Below are 15430 nucleotides of genomic sequence, written 5' to 3'. Positions count from 1 at the left end.
CAATTTGTAATGAACTAGTTAGCTAGTGCTGATTGCTGACAAAATGCTGCCGTTAGGTATTTGGTTAATGTAACATAAAAAGGCACTAAAGTCGGTTTATTGTGGGGACTAACATCAACCATTGGAGATGTTCTGGAGGTATAGGTACCATGGACATGGCTAGGTTTTTGAAGAGAACCCTAATTACTATAGCTTATCTCCCGTCGCCGAATACAAATGCCTGATGAGGACTAGAGGCAGATTGGTGTAGGCTTGAATATCTTTCTTCTAACGGATGCATCTGGAGCGCCCTGGCCTGTTCAAAAAAATGATTTGTATCTGATACTTACATACAGTCTTGAGAATTGCGCAATCACAATCAACCCAGTCCAAGCAAGTGGAGTAGATAGATACAGAACAGAGCAGAAACAAAGGAGAATTGCTCAAATGAATAGGTTATGTTATAGCAGGAGAATTTCCGAGACGAAGAAGGAATGAAATCATATGCAAAACTCAAACAGCCCTGGTCGAGTAGAGCAAGGGTTGGATATCAGCGCCGAAAACACCCGCTTAAGTTTGGACTTTAACAAAAAGGAACATATTTTGACAAGTTGGTGAGAAGGATAAGAATGAAATGAAATGAGGTCGTAAGGATGTTGGACATGAGTGAGATATGTTTAGGGAAATCGTGGTGGCATGGACTAGACGGCACAAGGCTGATGCTCGTGGTGAAGAGTCAGTTTGATAGCGCGGGACGTTTGGTAATGAGCCTGGACAGAAGAGGACCAAGTTGATCGTTGCCTTTACCGTCCCGGACGAGGCGTTCTCTGTGTATCGGGCTGTGGACAAGGAGTGTGCAGAGGCCGTGGCGTGGCATCAGCGTCAGATACAGGCGTAAGAGTTGACTGATCTGATCTCGCATCGGTACCACCGCCTGAGAGGATGATAGGGGGAGTGCTGGGATAAACATCGCCCGTGCTCTGGGAACCACCAGGGAAGACAACGGGAGGAGTAATCTGTCCCCTCTTGGGAGACTCAGAGCCAGCTCGGCTGTCTGCCCTCTTGTAAATCTCGGTAATGTATCGAGAAAATGGCGGTTTAGCGTCAGGTGTCAGCAGCATCGATCGCGAGGCTAAGGCAAGTGGAGACGGCGAATGCTTCGGACTAAGGTCATCCTCGATAGATGCAAGGACAGCCTCTTCGGGAATGTTGAGCTCTTCGAATTTGCTTTCCAACGAGCTCCGGCCAGGCTTAGACTTGCTCTTATCAATGTTCAGCTCATCTCCGTCATCGGAACCTCCGCTCCTATTTCCAAGGTCTTTCTTGAAAGCTTCCTCGCTGGTGCTAATCACGCTACCTCTGCTATTGGTCCTCATCATTTCGATACCTAGCTTCGAGCCTGGGCGGTTAGGCCGATTACGCGGGCTTTGCGTTCTAGGTGGCAAATTCCCCAGTTCTTCGTCTTCATCGTCACCGGACTCAGCACACTCATGCCGCTTCCGCTCGAGAGACTCTCTCTTGGCCCGGATTGCTTCACTAGAGCGCTGCTTTCGTGGTGTGAGTATGCCCGACGGATTCAGGTTCGGCGAGCTTGAAGCGTTTTGAGGCAAACTAGGAAATGGGACCGTATTTTGAGCCTTTGGCTCAGTAGAGCTAGGCTCTTGAACGGTGATGGTTGTGTCCTCGGAGATACCAAGGCCACCTGTGTTCTGGCTCCAGTCATCCGCTTGTCGACTTACAATAACAGGAACATCCTCGGCCTTGATCGAATCCAAGTCGCCAAAATAACTGCTACCAACCGAGTCTTCGCGACTGGATCCTCGATATGAACTAGATGGCACATGTGCAAAACCAGACGACACTGTCGAGCTCGGGCTATGCTCGGCCGGAGCAGGGGGTGTATGACGTGCAGACGAAGACGCAAAGACCGACGGATTGTAATCCTTTGGCGGAGGCTTCCACTGACAAAACTTACAGAGTACTTCAGTCAGCTTTGTCAGCGTCGGGGGTTTCTCAATGAGCGTGTCGAAATGATGTGTTTCCGGAAGGTCTTTGAGGTAACCGGTCACGGCGATAATAGGCGTGTGACGATTGGCACTGCGCGTCTCCCTTATCATTCGGGCAACGTCGGCTCCATTGACTTGCGGAAGTTTATACTCAGTCATGATAATGTCGAATTGCACCTCACTCAGGGCATAGCGCACAGCCTCGGCGCCATTCGTGGCGGTGATAGTACGACACCGAAGTTTCTCGAACAGACGCTCCATGACCAAGCGGGAAATTGGGTGATCCTCGCAGATAAGGATGTCCAGCGGCCGGAAGAAAGGCCCATCAACAAAGCTGATCTGTGAAAGTCGCCTCGAGCTTTGGCGGCGGCGCTGCACCTTCAACAGAGCCTTTGCACGTGGGTCTTCGTTGTCTGACGAAGAAGGTGAAATGTCGAATAATTGACTTCGGCGTTTGTGGTGACCAATGACATACGTCTCTCTTGCTAGAGATGAAGACAACTCGCCATCCTGAGACCCAATTGTCTGCGATCGCGCCCTTCCAGCCGGAGCACTACCTTGGCGCGTTTGGCTGGGTACTGTTTTATCTGGCGAGTGCGCACCACCCCGACCAGGCTTAATTGGAGACGATGCCGAAGACCCAAGTTTGTTGGTGTTTGCCACGCGAGCTTGGTCCGTGGGAGCTGGTTGGAAGGAGCCGCTCGATTGATGAGAGGCAGTTGTCGAGGAGGAACCTGATGTTTTCCTGCGCTCATGATTATGGCCAGTGCTAAACTGTACGAGAAGCGGAGAAGACGGCTGTGATGGTCGACTTGGGGACGAATTGGCCTGGCTAAGGGCAGACGGAGATGCAGGTCTGTTGTTACCCTTTGACTGAGACATAGTCCGCTGAAGAGACATGGGCAATGGGCTTCCTTCGAGTGAGGGTCCAGACGAGGGTGGAGTAGGGCCTTGAGTCGGATTCGGGGACTGGGTCTGGACCTGGGTTTGCGATTGTGGGGGTTGTTGGGTTCCTGGGCCGTTATACTGGCGTTGTTGAGCTTGTAGTGCATCTTGTCTAAGCTTCTGAATCACATCTTTGTTCGCTTTTTCAAGCATGGGAAGGTTCTTGAACGCGAAATTTCCGAAATCATCCGCCAACGAAGGCTCACTCAGTCTCCTGCTCCGCGATTCTCGAACGTGTGGGGGGATATGCAAAGGCATCAACGGCCGCTTAATCGAGTTCACTTGTGATCGGACTCTATAAAGGGCATCATGCGGACGATCAATGTACGAGCCAGTTGTTACTGGCGGTTGAGGGGAGGAGCTCTCGTCTTCCTCAGTGAAAGCCTGCAGTGTCGCGCCACGTGGATCGAAGTACTCAGTATCTTCAGGATTCTCCAGGTTGGGGACAAACTGAGCTTTGTCTTCTAAGAGCGTGTCCCAATTGACATCTTCGAACCATGAATGGCTGCGAATCTCCGCCCCGCCGTTAGGGTAATTTTCTTCCAGGTTGGCCCCTATCCGCTCACGAGGATTAATCGCCATGAGCTTGTTCATGAGATCAATAGCCTCGGGTGATGCCAGCTCCTCTAATTCTTCAGGCCAGTTGATTCTCCGATGGAGGATGTTGTCAAATACCTCGTCCGGAGTACCGGCGTTGAACGGGGGGTAACCGAAGAGGAATTCGAACATAATGCAGCCCAAAGACCACCAATCGCTCATTTCATCCTGGCCAACACCATTGATTGTCTCTGGTGCCAAGTAATCTGGAGTCCCCACAAAGCGTCTATTGTGGTCCTCGGGATCAAACAGCGCCATTAGAGGTGGCATCATGGATTGTTGCGGAGGTGTACCCGTAGGAAATGAGTTACTATGTGTGGGCTGTAGTGGGTGTAGGTAAGGAGAGTCTCCTGTCTCGCTCTGGCCTTCCTCCTCATGAGCGCTGTCGGAAGGAGGAGGGGGGGGAATGGGCAATGCCCCAGGTGTCTCCCCTCCGTCGTGCAGGGACAAAGTTCGGAAGATCGAATTTAGATTCTCGCTACCGCCGCTGTCGCTGCGATAGCCTGACGCTCGACGCGAAGTCTGTCTACTGAGTCCACCTTGATTGAGATTGAAGTAAGAAGGCTGAGGCATGCTGCCAGCAACGTCGGGTGTGATCAATGGCGTAGATCCTGGAGAGCCACTGCCTTGGAAATCGAACGAAGCTGATCTAGAAGAGGCAATGGACGTGGCTCGAGGGAAAGAGCCTTGCTTTAGAATATCCACTGATTGTTCGTTGAGACTCTTCAGCACACGCTTTTGACGACCGACCAAGCCCATACGAGATAGTCCAAAATCGGTCAATTTCAAGTGACCTCTCTGGTCAATGAGCAGGTTATCAGGTTTGAGGTCTCGATGTACAATCCCTCGACTGTGAAGATGTTCCACGCCTAGAACAACCTCGGCAATGTACTTCTTAGCCCAATCCTCGGGAAGACCACCTAGGATTTTGACAAGCGAAGCACAGTCTCCGCCGTTTAGGTACTCCATAACAAGGTACAGGTAGTCTTTGCTGGAAAATGTCCAGTAAAGCTTAGCGACGAAGTCGCTTTCGCCTTGCCACATCATGATAGCTCGTTCGGCTTTGACGTTTGTGACTTGATTCTTGGCAACCATGTCTGCTTTCTTGAGCACTTTGATAGCGAAGTATTCTCCGGTGGTCTTCTTCTTCGACAGGTATACACTACCAAAAGCACCTTTACTGATGGGCTTGATGATTTCGAAGTCTTTGATAGATGGTGGCACCGGCCTTGGCTGTGGCTGACTGGCGGTGGTCAGATGAGGTGAGACGGGGGGTCTAGGCATATCGGAGGATGTTGTTGACGACTGGCGACGGTGATGGCGATAATGATGAAGTGCCAATTCGCCAATATTTGCTGATGGCGAAACAATGGGTGATGATAAGCCCTCGGCTCCGGTAGAAAGGCGAGGCTTAGGCATACGCAACGGCGAATGCGGACCTGACGTCCTAGCTGGAGAATGCTGGCGTCGCGGTGAGCCTGAAAGCCCGGGAAGTACCAGGCTCCTGCGTTTGCGGTCCATGCTTCTATCAGATGAGGGTGAATCGGTTCGCATGGCCCCAGGAATGGTAGACGAGACTATGCTGCTATCGCTCTGGTCGCCCGAATCGATATCAGCCAACGAAAAGCCACGTCGCGATGGTTGAGAAGTGCCGAGTAAGCCAGCAGCACTCTTATGTGAGCGGGGAGTAGGGCACTCCATCGGACTGGAGGATCCAGTCGAAACTGCAACTGACGAGGGTTTTCCCTCATGTTGCAATTGAGTTCCAGCGTTACGCATCGTCATGGTCAAAGTAGACACTGGAGGAGAGATTTCAGTCTCGTGGCCTGAGTTCTGTGTAAGAAGAGAAGTCGCCGATCTAGCTGGGTTAGAAACAGTGTCTTCTGGTGTCACTTCATCTTCGGAAGAGCTAGAGTCGCTCAGTTGGCCGGCCGCAATACGTTCGGCTTTCCGCAGGGCCGCCGTGATACACTCTTCCACCAGCACGGTGTACTCGATTCGAATCCTCTCTGCATACTCTACAATTCGGCGGTGGCGAATGATCGCATCAACCTTCGCTCTGGAGACCTGCTCTGTATCCACGCACAGGGCGGCGAGGCCTTGCTCTTGTTCCAGAGTAGTAGAGCTTGGTGACTGCCATTGATATACTTGAGAGATGCGAGACTCTGACTGTGGTGACATAGTTCGAAAGTCGTCACCATTATCGCCCCGTGCCTCTCTCAAAACAGGCATATTGATCTCTAAAGCAGTATCGCATAGATCAAGAATCAGCTCCACCACTCGAGCCAGAGGTCGTCGTACGGCAAATGATCGTGCACGCGAATGGCTTGTTCCTGTCACTGACTGGTCCCTGGATCTGGGAGGAGTAGCAGGGGCAGAGCTAGAGGTAGATACCGACCCCGAGGAAGGTGCTGAAGCGACGGGCGAGGGTCCAATAGGCATTCCTTTATACTCTGGCTGGGGCAGCGGGGGCGAGCCACCATCACGTGCAGTCGATGGCCTACCCTGTCTTGCCTCGAGAGCGTCGAGTACCCTGACAATGGCATGACGGTGCTCATTGAGGTTCTCCTGAGCAATTTGAACATCCATCTCTGCTTGGTGCTCCTGAAGACATAAATCCGAGTGTTTCTCAAACCACCAAGGGGTGATCTGACGCTCACATATACGGCATAATATGGGCTCTGGAGCAGGATGTTTGGATTGGTCTGGTTCGTTAGCAGCAGCCTCCGCAAGAACTGTCAGATAGTTTGCCAACACCTCAGCACCAACGCCTAAAGACTCGACTAATGAAGAAGGCAAATCGATGGTGACTTCCCGCGGTCTGGAAAATGGCCGTAACATCCACATGGTCTGGTGCGTAGCCCATGTTAGTTTATCTAATGTTCAGCCTTTAGGTAGGGGAACAGGAACTCACATGAGCCACTCCTTCTGCTGTACGGTCGTAAACCATAATACCTTGCCCTTCCAAGTTGAGGATATCAGGACCACGTTCTTCTAAATCGGGCGGAGACTCCTCGTCATCACCAGCACCATCTGTCTGCTCCGACTTCAAAGGCCGTGGTTCAGGCGAGAACTTCAGTACCGAGTCGGGACCCAGATGCATCGAAACGCGAATAAAGCGGCTGCGAGAATCGTCTTCTTTCATAGAATCTATCGCGTCACAGAAAGCACTTTTGTTGTCCACCAAAACATCCGAAATCATCTGCCCTTCTATTGTGTTTGGAGCCGTCCCCACAACCTGCTTCCATGACGGACTGACCCATTTCACACGGCCTTCCAGGTCTAAATCGACAATAACGTTCAATGTTTGTTCCGCCGCCTCCTTCAAATCTTCCCGTTCTTCCCGTATATTATCGCTGCTCGACGTACGCATTGGGGAGTAATTTTTCGAGTCGACACTCCGGGCCTCCTGCCGCAGGGCAGTCACGGCCGGAGGAGTAAGGTATTGTACATTGTCCGTGCCATCACCCGCCATTCTGGCGAGACAACACCGCTGGGAGCTGTGAAGCGATCCCCGAGGGCGAGTCAAGAATCAAAGGCGAGCAAAAAGCTGAAGAGTACTGTAGGTAGTAGGAGTGTATCCGAGCAGAACAACCGTCTGCCGGGCAGAGCGGGTGCCCTTGTTTGTTGGCTATGAATTCATTCGCAGTATTAACCGGCCATGGTGGAATCGCGGGGAATTGGAAAGAGCACAAACAGCCCTATCGCGACGAAAGAAGTTGGCGTAATCGTGGGTACAGCAGTCGAAGTCGTTGTTTCTCCTTCGAAGAAGAAAAAAAAGAGTGATTGATCACGTAAGAAGTCAGAGGTTGAAACCTGAAACGGATAACGAGAAGGCGGCTATGCGGGGGGTTTGATGGGCGCGAAGTCAACGCGAAGCCAGAATGATCGACGCCAGTTAACCTCCGAGCGTTAATGGGTGGCCGATAGGCGGTTCGGGTGGTTGACTAGGGTGTCAAGGAGGATAGCTGGGAGGATATGGACATATGAGGAGAATACAAGGGGTGCCCAGGAGGAAAACCGAGGAAGGAAACGTCAAGCAATGCAGAACAATGGTGAGAGCGAGATGTACAGGGACGCAGCAGTGGGAGGATCAATAATACCAGCTGGTACGGCAGATGTATAGCATTGGGAGACAAGACGAATAATATGCGCTCACTCGCATAATTTTAGTCAGAGCATGGTACGATACGGTAAATCTAATTCAAGACGAGCGGCCCTACTAAGATCCGACTAGCGGATAAACGGCCAACGCTTCGGGAGGATCACGTGGAGCATGCCATCACTCTTTCTGGATTGCTTAGCATCCACTCGTGGGCTGCTCTTCCCACAATTTTTGTTTTGCTTTGAATGAGCATGTCGATCTGCTGCGAGTTCTACTCCAACACTGATAAGACACTACTACTTGATTCTCTCTCCAATCTTGAATGTTGTAGATTTGTGAGTCCAAATTTCTCTGACGAAACACAGATTATGGGCCTGATCTGCTCTCCCGTTTGATCGACTCCACTCTGGAAAATCAAGGGCGCCACTGAAACATCATCATTCTTCAGGAAGAAGGGGTGTCTGTCTAGAGCACTGACAACTGAAAGTCATCAAGAATGCCCTGAGCCTTTCCAGTTGTGCTATCAACTACAGGGGACAGAACACACCAGATCTTTATGTTTACGGCCAGTTTCCGTGTTTCTTGGCTTAGGATGAAGAAAGTCGGTCATTCGTCAAGATCCCGGCCCTTCCAGCATTAGCGTCAACTCAACTTTCGATTGTTGGATATTGGGACGGCTCGTTGTACGGGATCAGTGTTGGTTCACTGCAATGGGACCCGGACACCGTACGTCGGCCTTCGAGCTGGCTACTAGCAGACCGCCGAGAAGATTGATGGCATCATGATCCATGCCTGAGGGATATTTATCCATGGATATATTGAAGATCAGTATATCAACCTCAATTTTTTGTCAGCAAGCTTTGCTCGTCAACGACGCCGCTCGGCCCATATGAGGAACCTCAACGGCCCACCCGTTGGAGCCAGCTGTACGTGCGATTTGATCACCAATCTAAATTGGCGGGAGATGAGTGCTCTCGTCCTACCTTGGCCTCCAATCCGTGTCGTTATTCTCAGCTCGAATTCTATAAGGGTCGCTGATATTGCGCGTGCGGTGCATTATGCTACATGTTCTAGTCGTTTTAATTGGATACCCGAGCGCCACTTTTATCGCCGCGGCGCTGGGAACAGGATCAGGTGCTTAGTTGGCCCATGGGAAGCTGTGTCCAGGCCCGGAAGGATGCTGCCTCCTCACTCACTTGACCTTTTTCTCTCCGACTATGTCATTGAAGAGCTATCAGATTGATTTAGAAGTTTGAGAATGTTCGAGCTGCCGATGACCCGATCTTGCAGGGGGCAGCGGTTACCAAATCTATGCTGGAAACTAACGTGACGAATATAACAGATCGGGCGTCGTTTCTAAGGAAAATTCAAATGCTGTGAATGATGTCCCCAGCATAGGGTGCAGAATGCAGAGCACGCTTGGTAGACTATCCGTACTGCTTCGGGTAAGCTTATCATTTCCTCTGGGGCTGTGAATGGCAGAGTTGAGAGTATGATGAGTCGCTTTTGCATAAATACCTTGCGGGGTACTTTTGTCCACACCCCCGGCCGTGGACCCTTGAATCCCGAAGCAGCCAGAGCCAGGCATCCAAGGGGATACACAGCTAGAGATCAATCCCCCAGCATCCTTAGTCATGGGAAATAGTAACAGTTAGCCAATGTTCTGGAAAACAAACCAACCGCTTCAAAGTTGGGTCTGAACTCTAGTCTCTGAGATGCCGGACTGCGGGGTAAGAAAGGTGGGGAGGATCGCCGACTGGACAACTCCCTCTTTTGGCTTTGAACCTGCCGGACTTGCTATTATCGATTCGTCTCCAGTGCACACCGCTTGCTGCGAGACCAAGACGTGAGATGTGAGACGTGAGACGCAGCTGAGGTGCTATCCGTTCTTTGGTCGGTCCAAGGTGCCGCGAATTGCCGCCGCAGGCCGGATTTGAACCTCATTCTTGCATTGGACGGAGTAGTTATCTATGTCCAACCACTACTCCATATCTTCTCAATCCCTTACCTGAAATCCAAGTCTTCGAGTGACCAATTCTATGCATTATAGGCAGGCTAATTGATGATGATGCAAGCTAGAGTACTATGTACGGGGTACATTAATCATTAAAGAAGTACTGATCACCGCCGTCTTTGCGGGGTTTGCGGAGTGAAGGACGACCAGACAATGAGAATCAAGACCAAGAGGCAAGAGCCCAACCACTTGAGTGCCTTGCCTCCCTTTCCCTGACACATACCTCAGCTCTAACACGATCATCTGACGACCCAAAGGAAGCGAGACTGAAGGGATGCGGCATTTCCGCTCCCGGATTCTTGTTGCAGGTTAATGGCGTTCATTGCGCAAGAACCATGAAACGAATCAGGCGAGGTTGGATGGGATTGGGCGTTATCCTGAGACCCGACCTCACCCTGCACTCAGTTTCCTAATACGATTCCTGAAAAGGATGCACCTTGACTCGAAGCCAGCTGCCACTGCATTTCTATCCTGACTGCCATGGCCCTGGAGAGGCAAATCCGAGACCTAAGGCGCCTTCTCTCTCGAACTCTTCCATTGAAGGCACTAGACAGTAACTCAATTCCGTCCGGGACCTCCAGCTTACCGTTCCGCTCCGGTCCATCTTCCCCGGAACATGTTTCATACAAGAAAAGCGGAGATACTACTCCGGGCTACAGCATGGAGTAAGATCCATCTAAACCAGGGTTGAGAGTCCCAAGTCTCACACTACACCCACCTTGCATCCATCATCCATGATCTTCACCCTCTCCGCATCCGCAACCGCATCCCCGCCTTAATTGACCATTGAACTAGGCCAGGTGTACGTATGCAGTATGCCAGATAGCATCATGTTTAGGTCATAGTGGCGGCTTTTCCAGGTCGGGGTAACGCATGGGTCAGGGGTTTTGGGTTGACTAGTATTCTGACCTCCAAAGGATTCAGAGGTTGATCATTCATGCTTTCTGATCTTATTGGATTATGGTGTCGCTTAAGCTTGATGGTAACCCAAGATGATCTCGGGATGAGTTGATGATATGCTACCACAGAACTCTATACCACTCCGTAGATTATACTGAACAATGGGGGGAGATCTTGTGGTAGGAATATCTATCCCAAGAGATGCGAACCCCTAGGTTCTGAGCTTGACGTAGCTGACTGGACTCAAGGGTCTAGGTCTGAGTGGGTATACTGTAACTATTACTAGTTCCATTGCGCCTACCGAAATACCTAACCTAAGTGCGGGAGGTTGAATCCTGAGAGCTGAGTAGACCACCCATATGTCGTTTGGCACGTACCACGTCTACTCTCATTTCTACCTTCTCTTGGACAATTGATTATGAGGCTATTCACCTGGTCTTGATCCTAAGCTTGGAAGCATGACCGTGACATCTAACCGGTAAAAGCATTGCTCTACCAATGAGAGAATCAATTAATATGTACGCAAGGCTCACAAGATAACGACAGTAATAGTTTTGGAGACTTCCGGATATTCGGTATATTACATAGCATAGATGTGATCGTTCCCTTCTCTTCTCTTCTTACTGCGCCTTCTTCTCACCCTCAGACCGCCACAACTCAAGGAAGTACCCAACACCCCTCGCAAGACCCTCATCGAGAGGAACAATGGGGCTATATCCGAGACGCTGCTTAGCCTTGTCACAAGAGTAGTACCGAGTCATGCACGAGTACCGCACAGCGCGCCTCGTCAGGTTCGGCGTCTTTCCGAAAAGACCTAGAACCGCCTCCGCAAGCCCGCCAATCGGACCGAGTAGCCACTCAGGCAATTCCCAAACTTGATGCGGCTCGACAACCCGGTTCGCGAGCGCCCAGGCGGCGTGTGTAAAGTCCCAGAAGTAGACGGGCTGGTCGTTGGTGATGAGGAAGGCTTCGCCGCCGACGCGCTCGTAGTCGAGGACGTCGCCGGCGCCAGATTCCTGGCGTTTGTGCGCGGCGAGAAGACGGAAGGCTGCTAGGGTATGCGAGTAAGCGACATTGCCGACGTATGTGAAGTCGAAGAGGTTGTTGTTTTCGCCGAGCTGCATTTTCAGGACGGTGGGGGAGGCGTTGACCCCGTGCGAGAGCATCTTGATGATTACTTGGCCGTCTTTTTCGCCAAAAATGCCGGAGGGCCGGAGCGCGCAGGTTTGCATTGAGGAGGGGGAGGTGCCGTTATATTTCAAAACGATGTCTTCCGCTTCGGCCTGAGGATTTCTCGGTGGTCAGTGGCTGTGAGTGTATAGGGGAAGAGAGGTCGGACCTTGGTGTCGGAATAATATTCCAGCTGCAGCTTCCCCCGGATGAGCGGCCAGTCCTCATCCACATGAAGGAGGTCACTCTGTGTGTCATGGATAACGGATGCTGAGCTCGTGTACACGAACGCCTTGCATTGTCCACCCCAATCTCCCCGGGCACCGCCAGCAACCTCTAGCAAGTTCCTTGTTCCTTCAACATTGAGTTTATGCAGCAGGTCATGGTTCGTCAACATCGCACTCGCAGTGTGGATGACAACGTCCGGCTTGACGGCGCGGAACACGGCGAGCATGGAGTCTGTGGAGGTTAGATCGGCTTCATGGTACTCTGCGCCAGGCAATCTGTTGTTCGTCGTTCGCAGGTCAGCGACGGCAACTTTGGCGACGCATCGTGGGTAGCGGTCTCCGAGCTTGGGGTAGTCAAATCGACTATCACCCTCTGGCTTTGGGAGGGCAGCGCTGGGGTCCGTTTCCGAAGGGAAATTGAGCAATTGGTCAACAATGTGGGAGCCCAGGAAGCCGCATCCTCCGACCACGAGGACCGTACCAAGTTCTATCGTAGGTCGCTTGGTGGCCATTATGGGTATCAAGGGTTTATTAAGGTCTAGGAGGGTAGAATGTACGAGTTGGACGATGAGGACGACCCACGAGGTAAGAAAATGGGGGAGATGAGTGGGCGCTGAAATCTGTCTTAATCTTGGAATCGAGCAATCTATCTGGGGCTGGGCGGGGACTAGCTCCATACTCTCCGCCACGTGATATTCCTCACACTATGTGTAGTTATAGGATTTCTCCGCACTTTATCACCTTAGTTATAGTATTTCTGTCTTCTGTCTGGGGCGAACGATTGTTAGATACGTGAGAATGACTTCCATCTGCAAAGAAAGTGGTGGGTTGCGCGGAATATGCAGGCTAAATAGGCAAATCATGACACCGCGGAGAACAAAAATCAGCGTCTGAAGCTACCCCTAAAATGGGACCTTATGGGCGACCATAGGGCTCATTTGACTGTCTAGTCTTATGGACACAGCATAGAGTGTGCAGCCTAGTTTCATGAAGCAATCAATAGCCGCAGAGTGGGCATTTCGCGTGCTTGAAGACATCTGTTGATTTCCGGGAGCAGGCAGTTCATTCAAAGGCATCCCTGTCGGACGAAGAATCAACTCGTTAGTCCACGGCCAGGAGAAAGCAAGGTTGACAGACTCACTCCACCGATCTTTCAACATCCCTCCTTAGTGTTCTTTTGTACTTCTTGCGATCTTCGGGGGTACCCCAAAACAGCCTTGATGCCTCAGGGTTCACTGTCGTACGCGGATCGTACGGCGGATCCTCGTCTTCCAGAGCGGCCACGATTGCTTCGACGTGATGACGCATTTCATCAATTTTCCTTGGAGAGTAGCATATCACTCCCTCTTTTGACACGCGGACATGAGAGAGCCGTGTCTCCAGGAAAACTCGTGGTTGCTCCTCCGGGAACCGAGGACTCAAATGAATCCTGATTTTGATAATGCCACCTTCAAGAGGCGTAGTCGGCCGACCGAAGTAGGTAATTCTCCAGACAAACGGGTTGTCGTCCGCGAGACTCAGGTCAATCGAGTAATTCTTGTGGTGCTTCAGACTTTCAACAATCTGTTCGTATTGGCGTTGAAGATTCACTGCTATTCCGAGCTCATCCTTCTTCGCCTGTAAACCTTCCACCTTCCAGTTCTCTGTCTCTTCCATAATCTTGTCTTTCAGCAATACTAATCGCCGTTTAAGCTCAGGATAATCGAAATGGCCGTCCATAGTATTGCCTGTGCTTTCGAAAGGCATCCTCTGAAATTGGTGTTGGGGTTTTGTAGGTATATCTTTCGACTCTTCTTCAATCAATTGAGAGTATGATTCATAGTACCACAAGAAGCGACGCTTTCGGAGATCATTAAAAGGGTTATCATAGGTGGAGTCCTCATCATTAGAGCTTTCACCGTCCTCTGAGAAAGTGTCTGGGGGAGGTTTGTTAGTCCCGTCTGGGAGGAGGTCCAGTGCCTCTTCCAAGGGCTGGAGAACTGCTATGCGTATCGTTTCGTGACGAATCTTGCCGGTAAGCAATGTTAACAATCAGCTCTCCAATAACGTAGTAATGCCTACCTTAGCTTTGTATTGAGCCATGTTAGTCTGATCCGAACTTGACTTCGCATGTTCATACCCGGGCTCATTCTCATATGGATTTGATGACATGAGACTCTGGATGGAAATCAGGACAGACTCTAACCCCTGTGCGGATGACCACTGTTCTCCTCGTTCGCCGGTCCATGTGCTGTTCGAAGTCAGCCTGGATTACCAAACAGCATGTGCACGGCATCTTGCTTTACCCGAGAATTGACCTTGTTTCACGGCGATGTTAGCGGATCAATGATAGGCTAAATCCAAGGCATGAAACTCACAGGCACACCTTCCCTCCAGCATACAAGTTCGGGCTGAACCTGCAGGCTCCGGAGTTTGTTGTCACCGCTTTTACGCTGGGGGGTTTTGCAGGATACTCTGAGCGGAATTAGCCCCATCTCATCCATAGATGTCGAGTCTACAGCAGATTGCGCAGACCTTTCCCAAATTTGATCGTGAACTGCGTCCCTTGAAGTCAGCAATGCGCCATGTCAAGAGTGACAAGGATCCCTCACCTCGAAGAGACCAAACTGGTAGGGCGTTTCCGGCGGACCTAGAATAATTGCACGAACATTTCGAATATCGGAGTCTTCGTAGCTGACTGCAATTGCTGTCTCTGGCATTAGTGGGTATGCCCCGAACACAAGAAGCGTCGACGAGGACGCATACAGAGATCCGCATTCTGCTCTATTTGCTTGATTTCCTTGAATCCGAGTCTCGTGTTAGTCCAGCGAAGCTCAGAAAGCAGAGAACTGAGCGATAGAAGTACCCTTGTGATTCGGATAATCGCCTGGTCGGACATCTTGACCAAGAGACTCTCTAAAAGAGATCCCTTACTAGACAAGAAGATAATTTGGTGTCGTGTCCGGGGGAGCTAGATGGTGTTAAATAGTACTTGCTGCTGGGCGATTGCCTGACATAAGGCGACGGTGAAAAGTTCCGAGAGGACTGGATGTGTTCCCTTTAGATCGAAGTCCCAAGATAAAGAGAGAAGTTTAGGTAGAGCAAATTCTGGGACAAAAGCTAGATTTATGATGAAAGGTGAAAGTGAGCAGCAGCCAAGGAGCTGTGGAAGATAAAGAGGAGGTCGAACAAGCTGATACGTACAGAGAGACAGCAGTCAGCCGTGCCCGCATAGCCAACAATTGCTTGGGCAATTCCAGGTTTGATTATTTATACTCAAGCAGATGTTGACGAGCAAACAGGCACTATTCTTCAGATCAATCGCCCTCAACTGTAGATAAAATCAACCATCTCTTGGGTATTACCGTTGTTTACGGAGCCCCCGCTTCTGAAGATTGTAATTTTGCCATTCCAACTGGTTACTTGGTACGTTGACTGAGCCTGCCAGTGACTTTGGGATAGTTAGCATTTTCCCTTCCACATTCTCAAGTCTGCCTTGCTACACTCC

At 50.8% G+C, this 15430-nt stretch overlaps 3 protein-coding genes across 3 annotated transcripts; all 3 read right to left on the bottom strand.

The window, feature by feature from the left end:
• Positions 1-629: 629 nt before the first annotated feature.
• BJY04DRAFT_144826 (protein kinase RIM15) lies at positions 630-7238 on the bottom strand. Its single transcript, XM_073708755.1, has 2 exons — positions 6442-7238; positions 630-6377 (listed from the first exon to the last, which is right to left on the bottom strand). Exons 1-2 carry the CDS (start codon positions 7000-7002, stop codon positions 783-785), a joined length of 6156 nt encoding a protein of 2051 aa, XP_073575024.1. The 5' UTR covers positions 7003-7238; the 3' UTR covers positions 630-782.
• A 3806-nt stretch (positions 7239-11044) lies between these two features.
• BJY04DRAFT_180402 (C-3 sterol dehydrogenase/C-4 decarboxylase) lies at positions 11045-12550 on the bottom strand. Its single transcript, XM_073710053.1, has 2 exons — positions 11886-12550; positions 11045-11829 (listed from the first exon to the last, which is right to left on the bottom strand). The coding sequence occupies exons 1-2, from the start codon at positions 12453-12455 to the stop codon at positions 11167-11169; spliced, it is 1233 nt and encodes a 410-aa protein (XP_073575023.1). The 5' UTR covers positions 12456-12550; the 3' UTR covers positions 11045-11166.
• A 530-nt stretch (positions 12551-13080) lies between these two features.
• BJY04DRAFT_214545 (ubiquitin-conjugating enzyme E2) lies at positions 13081-14821 on the bottom strand (the record flags this gene model as incomplete). The annotated part of the gene is made up of 7 exons (XM_073715246.1): positions 13081-13950; positions 14005-14173; positions 14229-14240; positions 14301-14397; positions 14458-14479; positions 14535-14629; positions 14689-14821. 7 exons carry the CDS (start codon positions 14819-14821, stop codon positions 13081-13083), a joined length of 1398 nt encoding a protein of 465 aa, XP_073575022.1.
• Between the last annotated feature and the right edge of the window lie 609 nt (positions 14822-15430).

Source organism: Aspergillus karnatakaensis (assembly GCF_047715665.1).
Source record: "Aspergillus karnatakaensis strain CBS 102800 unplaced genomic scaffold BJY04scaffold_7, whole genome shotgun sequence".
NCBI lineage: Eukaryota > Fungi > Ascomycota > Eurotiomycetes > Eurotiales > Aspergillaceae > Aspergillus > Aspergillus karnatakaensis.
Note: the sequence above shows the minus strand (reverse complement) of the source record. Positions and strands in the feature narration are given on the sequence as shown.